General features: G+C 28.9%; 1 protein-coding gene across 3 annotated transcripts in view; it reads right to left on the reverse strand.

The window, feature by feature from the left end:
* The window catches only part of LOC142328628 (ATP-sensitive inward rectifier potassium channel 11-like), a 92,690-nt gene that overhangs the window by 36,863 nt on the left and 40,415 nt on the right, over positions 1-15,412 (reverse strand). For all 3 annotated transcript variants that reach the window (XM_075372474.1, XM_075372473.1, XM_075372472.1), the window contains exon 2: positions 6,276-6,434. In XM_075372474.1, the coding sequence (XP_075228589.1) occupies positions 6,276-6,434 (159 nt within the window). The remainder of the gene's footprint in view (positions 1-6,275; positions 6,435-15,412) is intronic.

Here is a 15,412-nt window from a genome sequence, read left to right on the forward strand (position 1 = left end):
GAACTCATAAAAATGATATTTATTACAATACACATATATAGAAGTATTGATTTTATTAGTTTTTTTAAGAAAAATCGGACATCGGATTGGGAAATATCTCCTTTAATCCGTAATGAGGAGAAGTCCAATCGGGAAGATCTGTCACAACTAGGAATCAATTATTCTATAATTTTATTAGTTGTAATTTGGAATAAATAGATTTTTAAACTGCTCATCTATTTATTGGTGCTAGCAGATCCGGCAATGCATCGCTATTGCTACATTTGAGTATATATGGATTAAATGAACACAATTGAATGTTTGATAAAACATTAAATAACTGAACATTACGGAATTCACAAAATTTAATCTTTCCCTTTTTCCCATCTACCCTTTTTCACATCTTCTCTTTTTCCCTTCTTCCGTGGTCCAAACTAATTCCAAAACCTTTATGGGCGAGCGCACAACAACTCACCAAAGTTTCATTGCAATCGGATGAATGGTATAGGAACTCATACGGAACAAAAAACCTTCTTTTATATATATATATATATATATATATATATATATATATATATATAAGATAAGATTGTAAGTAAAGATTCTCCAAAACTGATTTGGTTTCATGATTGATTATGATTGTGTTTCATGTCTGGATGGTGGAAATTTTTAACAGATGCCTTTCCGCGCTGATGATTTAGACATTGAAGCCTAATCGTGCCGATTAAATTTAACTGAATCTTTGTTTCAGCAATCCGACCCTATTTATTTTTAAGCTCTAATTATCAGTAATGGCCTGATTAAATAGGTTTATAGTTGAAATTATTTTATCCTTTAGAATGGTCATAAATAGTCTACACCACCTCAAACAAGTAAAACAATTACTTAATATAGTGAAAATTCCAAACACTAAATTGAATAAAAATATTACTTCTGAAATTGATGTTCTAAATTTACTTATTGAAAAAAAAATTAATTTAATATATTGTATTATACTTTACAAATAACGAAATACATGCCAATTAACGCTAACTAATGATTTTTACATAACATAAATGATATCGAAATAAAAGCACTTTTAGGCTTATTGGCAGGAATAGGGGTTCCTGCCAATGGATCACCCCAAACTGTTTAACAAAAAGAACAAAACTTTAGTAATGGAAATTTATTAAAACTATGTATACATATTATTTTATATTGAAATAATGAAAGGAAATATAAAAAAGTTTTACTATTTTACAAAATCAGTTTATAAAACACTTTATACAAATCTCTCTCCGATGGTCTAGACACGTTGGATTTCCACATTTTGTGCAGGCTGTTTTAATTTTCCGGTCTTTTATTCTAGAACAAGTAAAGCACCACGATTGGTTTTTTAATTTAGCTGGAAAATTATCTTTTTCGTCTTCATCTAATGGCCGCTTTAATCCAAGAAAATTAGAAACGTCTTGGATAAGTTAACGAGCCAAATTTCAAGATGTCGTTGCATGTGTGTTTAGCAGAGATGATATGCCAGATTTTTCATAAATACTTTTCTTTTAGTTTTTGTTTCATTATTAACAATTCTATAAATAATCAAACCATTAATGTAATCTTGATCAAGAATGCCGAAAAACATACGAAAGGCCCAGTGACAGGTACGACTCGAAACACTATATGCGTGAACCGTTTTATAACAGGCGTCTACGCCACCTTTTGTTTAGTTATAGAACTCCATAATTTCTGGTTTTTTGTGTAGTTTCATTTACATCTTTTTGAGTATACTCTCCAGAGATTAAAATAACTGATTTATTCTTTTTTGGAGTAAATGAAACCATAGTTGTGCTTTTTTTGTAAATAATATTTGTAAAAAAAACCTTTTTTTGCAAAATCGCACCCACACCCCAATAAATGATCTAATTAAACTATGTATGTATGTGTAAACCGTGCATCAGAAAAAAAAGTCGCGTAGCGGGAAAGTCCTACAACTATATGCGAGCTCTTTTATTTCATTACCAACATTTTTGAAAAACTAGTTTTTGTTTTGACAACTTTTAAATGTAAATCACGATTTGCCCACATAAAATATACAAATAGTTATAAAAATATATCGAATTAATAATAATACGACATATTTTTTAATAAATGATTAAAATATAAAACCCATTTACCAATAAATCTTTTTATGCGTTCTAGCGCTTTCGGAAACGAATTTCATCTTCAGGAACATAAAATTATTTATATTATTCTTAAAAAAACTAAAACTTTGTCATCATAAATTGAATTATTATGTAAAGTGTGTAAAATGTATAACAGTCGTTGTCATGTGCTAACATGTGTCGACTTTTAACCACATGTATTTTAAACACATGACGACCACTGTTATTTATTTTACATACTTTACATAACAATTCTACTTATGACGACGAAGTTTTAGTTTTTTAAAAAATAATATTAAAAAATTTAAGTTCCTGAAGACGGAATTCGTTTTCGAAAGCGCTAGAACGCTTAAAAAGATTTGTTAGTAAGTGGGTTTTATACTTTAATCATTTATTGTATAATCATACCAACGGGTCTTTTTTGGTAAAATTATTATAAGATATATTTTTAATACTGTAGTTAAGTTTCTTAATTATTATTAAAAGTTAAAATTTTGGTATGTTTTACGTGTACTATGATACCAATGAAATTTTTTTAAATAAAATTTAATTAAAAATTATTTTACCGAATTGCGGATAATATACACTAACTCGTTAAAAAGTTGTCTAAAATTTTCTAGGTCTTTAATACATTTTTCATTTTCGTAGTAATTTGAAAAGATTTTTTCTTAAAATAACATCAGTTGATTATTTTTATCGACTATTATCGATAAAATTATTATTATCGACTTTTATCATTCCGGTTAAAAAAAACGTACCGGATTTAAGTTTTTGAAATAATCAATCTCGACTGAAATAGCTACTAATCAGAAAAATAACCGCTAACTGCAAAAAAAAAAATTGTCAAAAATTAAATCGAACGAGGCTATGAGAAAAAATCAATTATTACGCAGTTAGTACGACATATTTTTAGAATTTTTATTTGGACGTTTCACAAGTTGAAAACGCCCTTTTGCCTAACAATAGGAAAATTATTCAAAAAAGAGTACTTTTATCTGGTTTTGAATATTTAAAAAATTAAAAATGTATCTGCGCCATTTAGAAGAAAAGTCTAACATAAAATATCAATATTTCTTCGATTTTATTGTTAGTATGAAACAAATTTTTATGCTTCAAATTCATTGGCAAAGATCTATTATTTTAATTATTTCTAGTAATACTCAACAAATGATTAGTTTACAATTAATTATAAAGACAAGAACAGTAATAATGAAATGTACAATATGTTATAACGTTTCAAATAAATTTTAAAGCAAGATAAATGATATCCGATTCTATCCGTTTGGATTTAAATTAGAGTGGGTAGTTTATCTACATTAATTAACAAAATTCGCCTCTGTAAATCACTGGTTGTCAACTACTGCAAATGGTAAACGTTGTTTGGGTGATAGGGTACTGGATTTGTAATAGCCCAATTATTGCTGTATTTATTTTTGTATTACATTGAAATACAAATGATTGATTTTAAAATAATTGGAATTTTTAGTCATTATTTTTGTGTTATTGTTATAAATCACAAGTACAGTCTATAAATTATGTAATTTTTTTAATCGGTTTTCAATGATTCCATCTATATTTAAAATGATAATTTTATCCTGTAAATATAAAATTAGTTTTAGATTCAAGTAACGTGTTTACTTTTAGTATTTTTGAATATTTAAATATAAAGAAAATATGTCTATCTCTTTTTAATTCTGTTTTTTTTTTAAGGTGTTAACGGAATTACATGTTATTACTGGTATATTAAATATTGCATGCAAAATAAATTTTTATAAAAAAAAAATATTTAGATATAATATTGCATAACGTGTTTCATTTTCAAATTAAAAATATTATATTTATAAATGTTTGATTATATTAAAGGATTAGTTTTTGTTTTAAATTAATGTATTTGTAGCATTACTTCCTACATATAGCATATAAACAATTTCTTATATTTATTTATAATTTTTGTTATTTGTTTCTAAACAGAGTATTATCATTGCAAAAAACTTTTAATGGTCATTATTAAAAAAGTAATAGAAAAAGCTGGCAAAAAATTTGTAATACTTTCCTGTATTAGAATAAACAATAATTCTAATACAGCGGAAAAGTTACCTAAGATTTTTTTTGTCTTGCGAGGGGGGGGTTAATTTATGATGAAGTATTACTGTACAATTATCATTATATGTTTAAATAAACCAAAAAAAGTTTTAAAAGTTTAAAAAATCGGTATTTTTTATATTTCTGCTCCTCCTCTCCAAAATCACCTTCCAAGAAATTTTTTTTTATTTTTCTACATTTACTATGTTAAATAGAAGAAACTAAAAAAAATTCCCTAAAATATGTACAACCAATAAAATGTTACCTACGATTATATTTTTGAAATGGGAGGTGTATTATGAAAAAATGTTTTATTGTTATATTACCACTAAATTTTAAATAAACCAAGAAAAGTTTTGAAGAATCCATAAAATCTATATTTTAGGTAGATTTCATAAAAAAGCTATCTATTGTAATTGGTAACGTGATTCGACTTCCGGAAAATTTCGACATATCTTCGCGTTTCACTTACCCCAGAAACCAAAACCACCGTTAGTTCAAAAGTTTATACATATATATATATATATATTTTTTTTTTTTTTCTTTATTTCACTTGTGGACACGATAACTGCCGTAATTTTCCGCCAATCACTTATGAAGTTTATATATAAAATATAAACCCAAAATATCGGTTGTGTTCGTTAATGGGCAAAATCGGAACTGGAGTAGAAATGGGAGGGGTTTTTCGAAAAAACAAAATATGCCACAAAAACTGTCCTATTACGTAAAATATCGAACTTATTAAAAGTTTCTTCTTTCTTTATATAAGGGCCTAAATCTTATTAGAGTAAAAATGGTAAAAAGTAAAGGAAAAAATGGGGTTTTGAAAACAAAAAAAACATATCTCCCTTAATAGGCACAGTATCGAATCGGTTTAAGGTGGTCGTTAGTCCTTTAAAGATTATCTAAAACTTTTGTCTGTAACAATATTTGATAAGACCAACCCTAGCGGCAAGAGATGACCAAAATATTGCTGGAATTGTAAGAAGATCGGGGCTTGTCGTATGCTAAACATGTGAAACATTTTTTCGTATGCAACCATTGTCGTATTGAGTAAATTTTAAATTTGTCTTTACTTTAAAGTGGAAATCATTTTTATCCCTCTATTTAGGTAGCACTAGTGAAATCTACCTCCGCCTTCCGGCGTGCCAAAAGGGATTTTTAAACTTTGATTGTCTCCCCATCCCCAAATATTGCTCCCAAGATATTTTATTTGGGTCACTTGCACTAATACTATACTTACGAAGGCATTAAAAAATCTCGATTAAAAAATATAAATAAATTTAAATAACCTTTTTAGATTATTTTGTGAAGGAGAATTTTTTTTTTTAATAAAGATAAGATAAGCATGCATGCCGGTACTACGATAAAGTGGGTTACGTTAAAAAAACCAGACTTCCTTCTTGCTGCGTAACTCTAGAGCTGTGATGCAAGGAGAGCAAAAATTAGTTTTTATAACGTAATCTTTTGGTAAAGTAATTAAAAATATTGCCATGTGTGTGTTTTATTCGTATAATTACTTTAATTAAAACTTAAAATAGTATTCTACAATACATAATTGAATATTTGTGCTTCCCTAAGTGGTTTTTTTTTTGTTATAATTATTTATCAAAACAGAGCTATTATCTTATTACTTTTTCTTTAGATTTATTTAAAATTATATATCATAAATCTAATTATGCATTAATATCATTAGAATTAGGTTCAGTTATGAAGCATGCTAATGGGCGTTGTCTTCAACAAAAATCGTTCATATTTTTATAAATAAACTAATTTAAAAATGTTTATTCCATTAAAAAGAAGACAAAACAAAAACGTTGCGAAATAAGTTATTTTTTAAGAAAAATAGTAGATTGTAACTTCTAAGGGAGGTTAAAGTTTAAGCTCTGTTCCAGAAAAGTTAAGCAATATTTTTCAAATTAATTTATTCTTGTAAAATTTGTTTAATATATTGTACCTATTTGCACATAATATATTGTGTGTAGCTCACTCATTTTACTAATTAAATTATTATAAAAACGATAGGATTCTTACATTTTTTTAATGTTATTTCGCATTTTCTTTTATTATATTTACCTTTTCGTTTTTGTAAGAGTGGTATCACTGTTAAGCATTTCTTTTGGTAATAGTACTGGCCTTGAACTTTCTTCAGATGAGCTTTCAACTATATTTTTTACTTCTTCATCTATTAAACAAGTTTGCATATCCCTTTGGGATGACTCTGATTCTTCGTTCCTGTAAAAATGAAATAAAATAAAAATATTACAAAAAAAGAAATAAAATCATTGAAGCATACTTATGAAAAACAAAGCAGTCGTTTATACAGGGTGATTCTAGAAACGGGAAATTAAAAAAATTAAATAACGTTAATGAAAAATTTTTTTTAGGAAATGAATTTTATTTCATGTAATTGTACAAATGTTGCCATTTTAGGATACATACATTTTAGTTTATTTTTTAAAGATGACATCTTGCAGGTGTCCTCCTCTTCTACGTAAGCACTCACGAAGTCTCTTCGTTAAATTGTTCATGGTTTGACGTAACATCTCAACTGGAATTTCTGCAATTGCTTCTCGGACCTTTGCCTTCGGTTCTTCCGTTGTAGCAGGTCTTCTGTGGAACACTTTGCTTTTAAGGTGACCCCACAAAAAGTAATCGCAAGCTGAGAGATAAGGCAACCTGGGAGGCCATCTAATGTCACCATTTTGTGAAATGACACGTTGTCCAAACAATCGGCGTACAGCTACCATCGATATTCGTTGCTCCGTCTTTTTGAAACCAGGCTGTGTTAAGAACTGGTGGAAATCTCTTTTGTGGTTCCACAACAAAGGTTTCAAGCATGGCTACGTAACGAGCCGACGTCACTGTATTCGCAAGACCGTTGTCATCCTCAAAAAAATAAGGCCTATAACACCGTAAGATGACATAGCACACCACACGGTCATTTTCTGGCTGTGCAACGGACGCTGGTGTAGCTGCGTAGGATTTGCTTGTGCCCAGTATCTGAAATTTTGCTTGTTAACAAATTCACTGATGTGGAAATGTCGTCTGACATCCACAGTTCGTGTACAAACTCTTCGTTATCATTTATCTTCTGAAGCATTACAGAATTGTGCTCGCATAACTGCATCGTTCGGTTTCAGTTCCTGGACGATCTGCAACTTATATGGATGGTATTGCAAGTCCTTCACTAACATTCTTCGAACACTTGAAGTATGCTTTACTAAGTAAAGATGCTGAGAGACGACGGATTAACCGATGTGGACTTCGTATGACAGCATCTTGTATAGCTTGAACATTCTGTGGTGTACGGACGGTTCGCTCACGGCCTGGAGGTTTCTTTTTCATTGCCGAACCAGTTTCCTCAAAATTAGATATCCATGTTTTAATTGCATGTGCTGATGGAACACGGTCGAGCCATCCCAGATTAAAATGTCGGCGAAATTCTCTACGCGCTCCCTCCACACTGTCATTGTTTTTGTAAAACACTTTGATAGCAAATGTACGTTGCGCACTACTCCTAGGATCCATGAGAACTAAATGGCAGGTTAGGTTAGAGAGGCTGGCGTCACTTATCAAGTGGTACGAATCGCCCACGGCTACCAACACAACTTTCAAAATTTCCCGTTTCTTTGAATCACTCTGTATTATTAATAAACTGCCAGTTTGCATTACGTACTTATCTAGCATTCACATCTGCTGTGGTCGATCTTACATACATGATAGAATTATTTAAAGTACATCACAGAAAAAAATAAAAAGTAACTGAAAAAATACATCACAGAAAAAACTTAGCTAACTGAATTATTTTGCATTTTAATGGTTCATCCGTTCATAACCATTAGTTGGTTCATTTTAATGTTTTTCTGCATAAAAAATTGTTTTTTTTTTCGCGGTATATTACCAAATTTCTTTTATATCTTTTTGTGTTTTTATTTTAAGTTCTACATTTTACAGCATTTTTAAAAAACGGAATTTCGTAATTCTGCAAAAATTCAGATTGATTGATTTTGAGTTTTATTTACATTTTTCATAACGCTTATTTTAGATGTTTTTTTTACATGTAAGTAGAACTTTTTACAACAGAAAGAGGTATTTGTTTTATTACTTTGTATTTTCTCTCCTAGTTTTCATAATGACAGTGATGCTTGCAAAAATCTGAGATACCAGTCAAAGCTTCTTTCTTTGATTATGTTATTATTTCGTTTAAAATTCCAGTGACGAAGGGAATAAAGATGTGTCTTTTACTGATGAATAACACTTTTATAACTTCGCATGGTGTTAAATGGTGTATTCGTTATAAAGAAAACAATGCAAAAGGGAAATTATCTAATTTTTAAATTTTCCTAGTAAACACTTGCAGAAAGGGATGCTTATCATTATAAGAATGAACACGTGCTACCTCAGGAAAATACTTGCGCGTGTCGCCTGCAATCGTTTGGTTATACCACCTAACAGTTGCGATCATAAACACAACATAGTTAATAATTTTGTTTTTTTTTTTTACATATAACATTTACACGATGACAAACGTTTTAAAAGACTTAAATCTTAAATTTTTGTTTATAATTGTGTGTAAAAATTTAAATATTTATTTTACTATTTAGAAAGAATAAAGACGTGCAAAATTAACTTTAAAGGCGTTTTATGTTTAAATTAGCTATATACATTTACGTGTTTGATAACTTTAGATAAAATATTATTTTGGAAAATTTTATTTTTTTAATTTTCAATTTTAAACCTAACCATCCAAAAATTAGAGAAAATCGTTTGTAAAAAAATTAAATGTTTGATAAAATATCTTACAAAAAAACATCTCTCTCTAACGGATTACAGAAAAAATACAAAGATTTACAATCCTTCTTTTTTTTAATTGATCATTCCCGATCTACTTTTCATAAAATTTTATTGTATATTCTAACTTTTTATATTTAAAAATATATTAGTGGCCCCTTGTAATAATATTTTGCTTCCGCAGCATTATTATTACAGAATAATGTTATATATTTTTAAAAATCAGCTAAAAATCTATTTTACTTACAATATGCCTCAGCCCAACTCCCTCGTCTTCTCTTTTATTTCCCACCACAGGTAAAAAGCGTGCTCAAAACCTATTTCCACTCCGTCCAGACGTTCTACTGAATCATTCGGGCTGATTTTTTTTTTATTCTGATAAGAAAGGTCCGTGGATATGCCATGAAGCAATGGTGGATCTTCAGACTGATTTTCCTATTAATAATGACCTAGAAAATTCCTCAGTTAAGTAATAGATGAGGCTTTTTCACAGGAGACTCAAGTTTGGGTCCAATGATGCTTGATCTATGGGTCATTCCGAGCAGAATAAAACAACATCTGCCTCATTCGGCCAGTAGATGGATTAAAAATAGGTTTTCAGTTCAGTTTTTTTAATATATAAGATGTAAAATCAAAATTATTTAAATTTTTTTTTTTTTTGTATATTTAACGTTTTATATTTAAATAAAAATTGTTTATGAATTCGTTGTTTAAAGTTACTCTACAACTTTTTATATTCAGATGGAATGATAATGCCTATTCCAATATAAAATTCCAATATATTAATAAACATTAATATTAAATTAGATCTTAATAATTAAGTTAGTACTGTAATTAAAATAAATTATAATTTTTACTGACAATTTTCTTGTTTTCATATCTAAATATAATTGTTGCATAATTAAATCCTGTAGAACCAAATTAAAATATTTAAAAAAAAAGTTAATTAACTGGTTAAGCTTTGCTTAAATTATGTTATGTATTTCAGTGTTACATGAAAAAGATTAAATGAAAACAAAAATAAATAATTGAAAATATATAACTACTGTGATATAAAAGTGTATAATTAGCTTAAATATTTTGTTACCTTATATATTAAGTTATCTATTTTATATGTAAACATATAATAAATAACTGAGTAATAAAGGAGATAATCTATTGTTAACAATATTTGCGTAGTGATGTTTTATGGTAGCATGTAATACATACATTAATTTATAATACATATACGTAAAATTATTTTTAAATTGTTAACCACTTAAGATTATAAATGGTTTTACTGATTATACCGAGTTATGCGCACACTTTTTACATTAATTCATTACTAGAGTTTATACTAACTACATTTTTAACGGGAAAGAACTATAAATTTATTATCTCCCAAGCCGTTATAGTTAATGTTAATGGTGACAACTATGTCGCAAAAGTTTTTAAATATTTCGTTGTTTAAAATATATAAAATGAGACTATTTTTATATGTTATAAAAAATGAATAAAAAAAAGTAAACCTTTTTAAAGTTAAAAACTACTAACTACATCATAAAATTGCACTAAGAAAATTCTATATTTAAAGAAAAGTAGAAAAAAAAATATTAGTTTTAATTTTTTTAACTCGATTTATTGGTGACGTCATTTTATATTATTGATTTTTAGGTGTTTTATTTTTATTAAAAACTAGTTTGGTTACCCGGCAGAATTCAGTAAGGAGGCTTTACTTAAATATTTGTATTTCTTGTGTTAATAAAAAAAGAATGGGATTAGTAGATAGCATACTGACAACAGTTTTATTTATCACTGTAAAGCTTGACAGTACACTACGTTTTCCATTTGTCCGTCCCAGCAAAGACAAATAGATTATTTGACGTGCCGACTCTTGTGCAAACTACAAATAATTGGCAGTGCGATAAACATTGACTTTCCAATTTAATGCCTGCCACAGAAAGTGATTACCCCTCTTGTTCATATTCGTAGCGAATCGAAACTGCAATCGTTTGAACTCAAAAGGCATATTTATGTTACTGCATATCAGCGGAATGCGAAGGAAAAATAAGTCTTCTCCTGAGGTTTTCCCTGTGATAATCGTGGCTTCTATTACGTTTGGCATCTGATTATTTACGATGAGTCTTGTTCCGTTGCACAATTTTGGCGGGTGGATGTTATTTGATAGAATGATAGGGAATCCGTTTTTTAAAATCAACTTTTTTGGCGGTATTCCCGGGAGTTCCAGAGAATTTAAAACTTCCTAGGGTAATCAACAACTTGTTTGGTATCTATTACAGTATCAATGGATGAATAGATAATAGAGTCCCGGGAAGCATATCCGTTGATGGATGGGTTTTTTTGGCACCAAAAGTTATCTGACCAATACTCTTTCTTTTCTTCGGTGGAATTTCAATAGGTTTGAAGGGTCTGAAGCAAATGCTTCCAATGCAAAATATCCAAAAATATTAATTTTCTAACGCCCCTTTCCAACATAATTTTTCCCCAATATTATTTTTCCTCATTAAGTACTGTTTACCTTTCTTAGCTTCATTCTTTTATTACATGTTGACGCGTTTCGGAATAACATGTGATACGTATATGTGTAAGTGAAGTGTAGTCTTGTACAGTCTCAGGTCGATCATTTCTGAGATGAGTAGTTAACTGAAACCCAACCACCAATACGCCGGTATCCACGATCTAGTATTCAAATCCGTATAAAAATAACTGCCTTTAGTAGGATTTGAACGTTGGAACTCTCGACTTCGAAATCAGTTGATTTGAGAAGACACGTTCACTACTTGACCCGGTGGGTCAAAAAATGAAACTTTTTTCGTACGTAATTAAACACCTCAGGTGCAACCAGTATCCGCCAGAAGGTTACCCGAGTGTCACAGCAGGGGATTGCCCACTCCCTGTCTTAGCTACTCTCAAAAGAATAAAGCTAAGAAAGGTGAACATTACTCAATGTAAAAACTGTAGTGATCTTAGCAGAAAGTATAATAGTAATTATTATTCTAATACATACAATTATTTTTCCAGTTCTAATTGTGTTACCATTCGAAAATTATTTTAACTATCTTATTTTGTTTCTATATCTTTGTAAACTTAATTATAAAATTTATGGTTGGTTAGAGGCTACACTGAGCGAGCGAAAAGGGGGGAGTATTTTTTTTTTTTGTAAATGAAACGTAGATAACAATTTTCCTTATGTTTGGAACTGTTAGCATGCAAGATTTCATAACAATCGGAATAAGACTATACATCATTATAAAACACAAACGGACAGACATCATTCTTCTTCGTATATATAGACTAAATAATAGCAATAAGCTGGACCCTTGCAGTTCCAAAATACTGTTATCATAATTTTTGCTGGCGAGGGAACTCGGATGTTACCATTCCATACTCCGACATCTGGATTTCGCATCAACGATGAATCTAAGTTTCATTTTAAGGTATTATTCAATCTAAAAAAGGATTAACTTCCGGTAAAATTTGTATTTTAAATTGGTACAATTGTGAATTCGGGTGCCTTCTTGATTTTAAGTCGACTGTTTTGAAACTCTCTTTGAACACGTTTTGTGATAATTCAACTTATCATGGATTGATTAGTTTCCGACATTCTACAAATTTCAACAATTTCTCAAATTGTTTATTCGTTCAAATAAGATCATTGATGTGAATTTTTATTGCGTCAGTTGAAGTTTCCACCAGTCTTCCAACTCTATGATAATCGGTTACACTTGTTTTACCCGATTTAAACTGTTCGATCCACTTATTTTTTATCTTATCTGTTCTTCCACGATAACGTATCAGTGGAACCCGACTTTAAAAGTGGAGCTGACATTTTGAAATACTCAAAAGAGGTTGTAATAATTAAAATTCTTTTCAAACAGCTGACATTTTCTTTGGTAGGAGTGCTAACTTCACCTCATACAGTTTCAATTTACTCAACTAAATAGTTTTCCCGTTGTTATCATTTGTCTCTTTAGTTATTGATCGTTCTACTATATAAATTATCAATCGGGCAATTTTTAAAAATAGATACGGGTTGAATGGAAAACCTTCTTTCTGTTTTAAATTCGGTTAAAAGATTAACTTTCCATAAATTAAATATTTTCTAACCTTTTTTATTTTAATACTTGTAAACGTGTATAGATGTGTATTAAGCGTATAAACGTGTATTAAGATGTAATTTTAAAATAAAAGAATAAAAGTTTTATTCTATAATTTTAAATATTTTTTTAGATTGAATCTACTATAACATTTTAAACAGTTTTGTTGTATGAATTTTAAGTGATATCTCTGAAATATTAATGGCTTCTTTGTTTATTGTAGTTTAAAAAATGGATTTATTTTATTAGACTTTGATACGCCTATGCTAGAGAATACCAATAGAGTTTTTGATATAAATGAACTATCAAGAATCTAATTTTTTGTGATATTCAATTTTTCTTAAATTAAATTTTATAATATATTGATACAATTAAGCAATATATTATTTCTACAAATCTGAAATTGATTAGCTTTTAAATAGTAATTATTTCTATAATTTTTGGGATTATTTTTTTTTTTAATTTTGTTAAATCGTTTATGCAAATAATATTTAATTTTTTTATTCATTTATTCATTCATTAACTTAACCTAACACCATTATTTTTCAGATGAAATTAAAAAAAAAATAATTAGCCCAATCTTTTTTTTTTAAGTAAAAAATATGATTTTTATTTTATAATAATTGGTACAAAAAGAAAATGAGTGAATTCATAAAAAAACCTAAAGGGAAAAACAAAATACGATTCTAATAAAGACATCAAGCATTTTAAATCAAGAATAAGTATGTACATGATAAAGAGAATAATTTAAAAGAAATATATTTTTAAACGGTTAAGAACAGTTGAAGAGATTTCTTCTAAAGAACTTTAGGGAGATTAGTGAATTGAAAAAAATATATAATTGGTTTATCTTTAAGTTGAAAGTAAAATATTAAAAAATAGAGATAAACATGAAGTAAATATTTTAATTTATTTTAAATTTAAATGGACTCTATACAAATGGGGTATAGAAAATGAATCTGTTTATTAATAAAACGTTTATTTATAAATATATATATATATATATTAGCTTTTATGTATTTTCAAAAGCGTTCCCCACGTGTAGTTCATAAATGAAGCAAATAGTTATTAGTATATACGTGACTTTCCATTGCGCTGTAAAATTTATTTTGTGTACGTATGTAAAGGAGATATCATATTTATAAATAAAAATAAAAATGTTTCTTAAAAAAGTTATATAAGTGCTTTTAAGAATATTTAATTAATCTAACCTTAAAGAGTTATTCGAATACATTTTAAATAATAATCCTAGACTTTATTATACAACAATATTTTTCTGTTTATTCGAAATTTAAGCAGAATTTTTATATTTATTAATTCAAATTAATTAAAACTGATAAAACCTAATAATTGGTGTTTAACAATCAGCGATCTGTTCCTATAAATGAATAAAACTAACTGATGAAACGTAGGTTGTAAGTTCATTTTTCTTAGGTAATCAAACTATTAACCCACCGAATTGGTTTAGTGGTGACCGTCATCGAGAATCAGTTTATTTCGAAGTCAAGAGTTCTAATGTTCAAATCCTAGTAGTTTTATACGGATTTGAATACTAGATCGTGGATACCGGTGTTCTTTGTGGTTGGGTTTCAATTAACTGTACAAGATTACATTTCATTTACGAGGATATCTCTAAAGTAAAGACCGCTGGGAAATTTCTGTCTTTAAGGTTGGCGAACCTGTGTCCATGGCTATGCTAGCAATGTACACACTGAATTGTTGTCTGTAAGTTGTCGTGTTGTAGTAATATAGATTACGTATGAGTTATTACGTTATAAAATGAGAAAATCGATTTACCGTTGATTGTGAAATACGTGGAGTCATACGCTTTTTAAACCGTCAAAACGTTAAGGCGGCTGAAATTCATAGATATTCGGTTGCTGTGTAAGGTGATAATGCAATGAATGAAAGAAATGTCTGAAATATGGTGTGAAAGGTTTAGAGAATCAAAATTAATGTGCACGATGAAGAACGTTCGGGAGGCACTCGATAATCACCAAGGAATTGTTGAAATGCGTCGATGATAAAATCAGAAAAGATTATAGCTCAACGATTTCCAACCTGGCCCTTCTTTTTCCTGATATTTCAAGAGCTGTTATCGGTCGCATTGTTCATGAACATTTAGGTTTCGGAAATGTTTGTGCACGTTGGGTGCCGCACGTCTTAACGGAACGTCAGAAAAAAATCCGAATGGGATTGCTTTGGAATTTTTGATGCGCTACACAGAAAAAGGCGATGAGTTCCTTAATTCAGTTGTTACCGAAGATGAAACATGGATCTCGTATTACACGTCAGAGTGAAAACGGCAGTCAAGTGAATTGC

The sequence above is a fragment of the Lycorma delicatula genome, chromosome 8, assembly GCF_047948215.1.
Source record: "Lycorma delicatula isolate Av1 chromosome 8, ASM4794821v1, whole genome shotgun sequence".
NCBI classification, from domain to species: domain Eukaryota; kingdom Metazoa; phylum Arthropoda; class Insecta; order Hemiptera; family Fulgoridae; genus Lycorma; species Lycorma delicatula.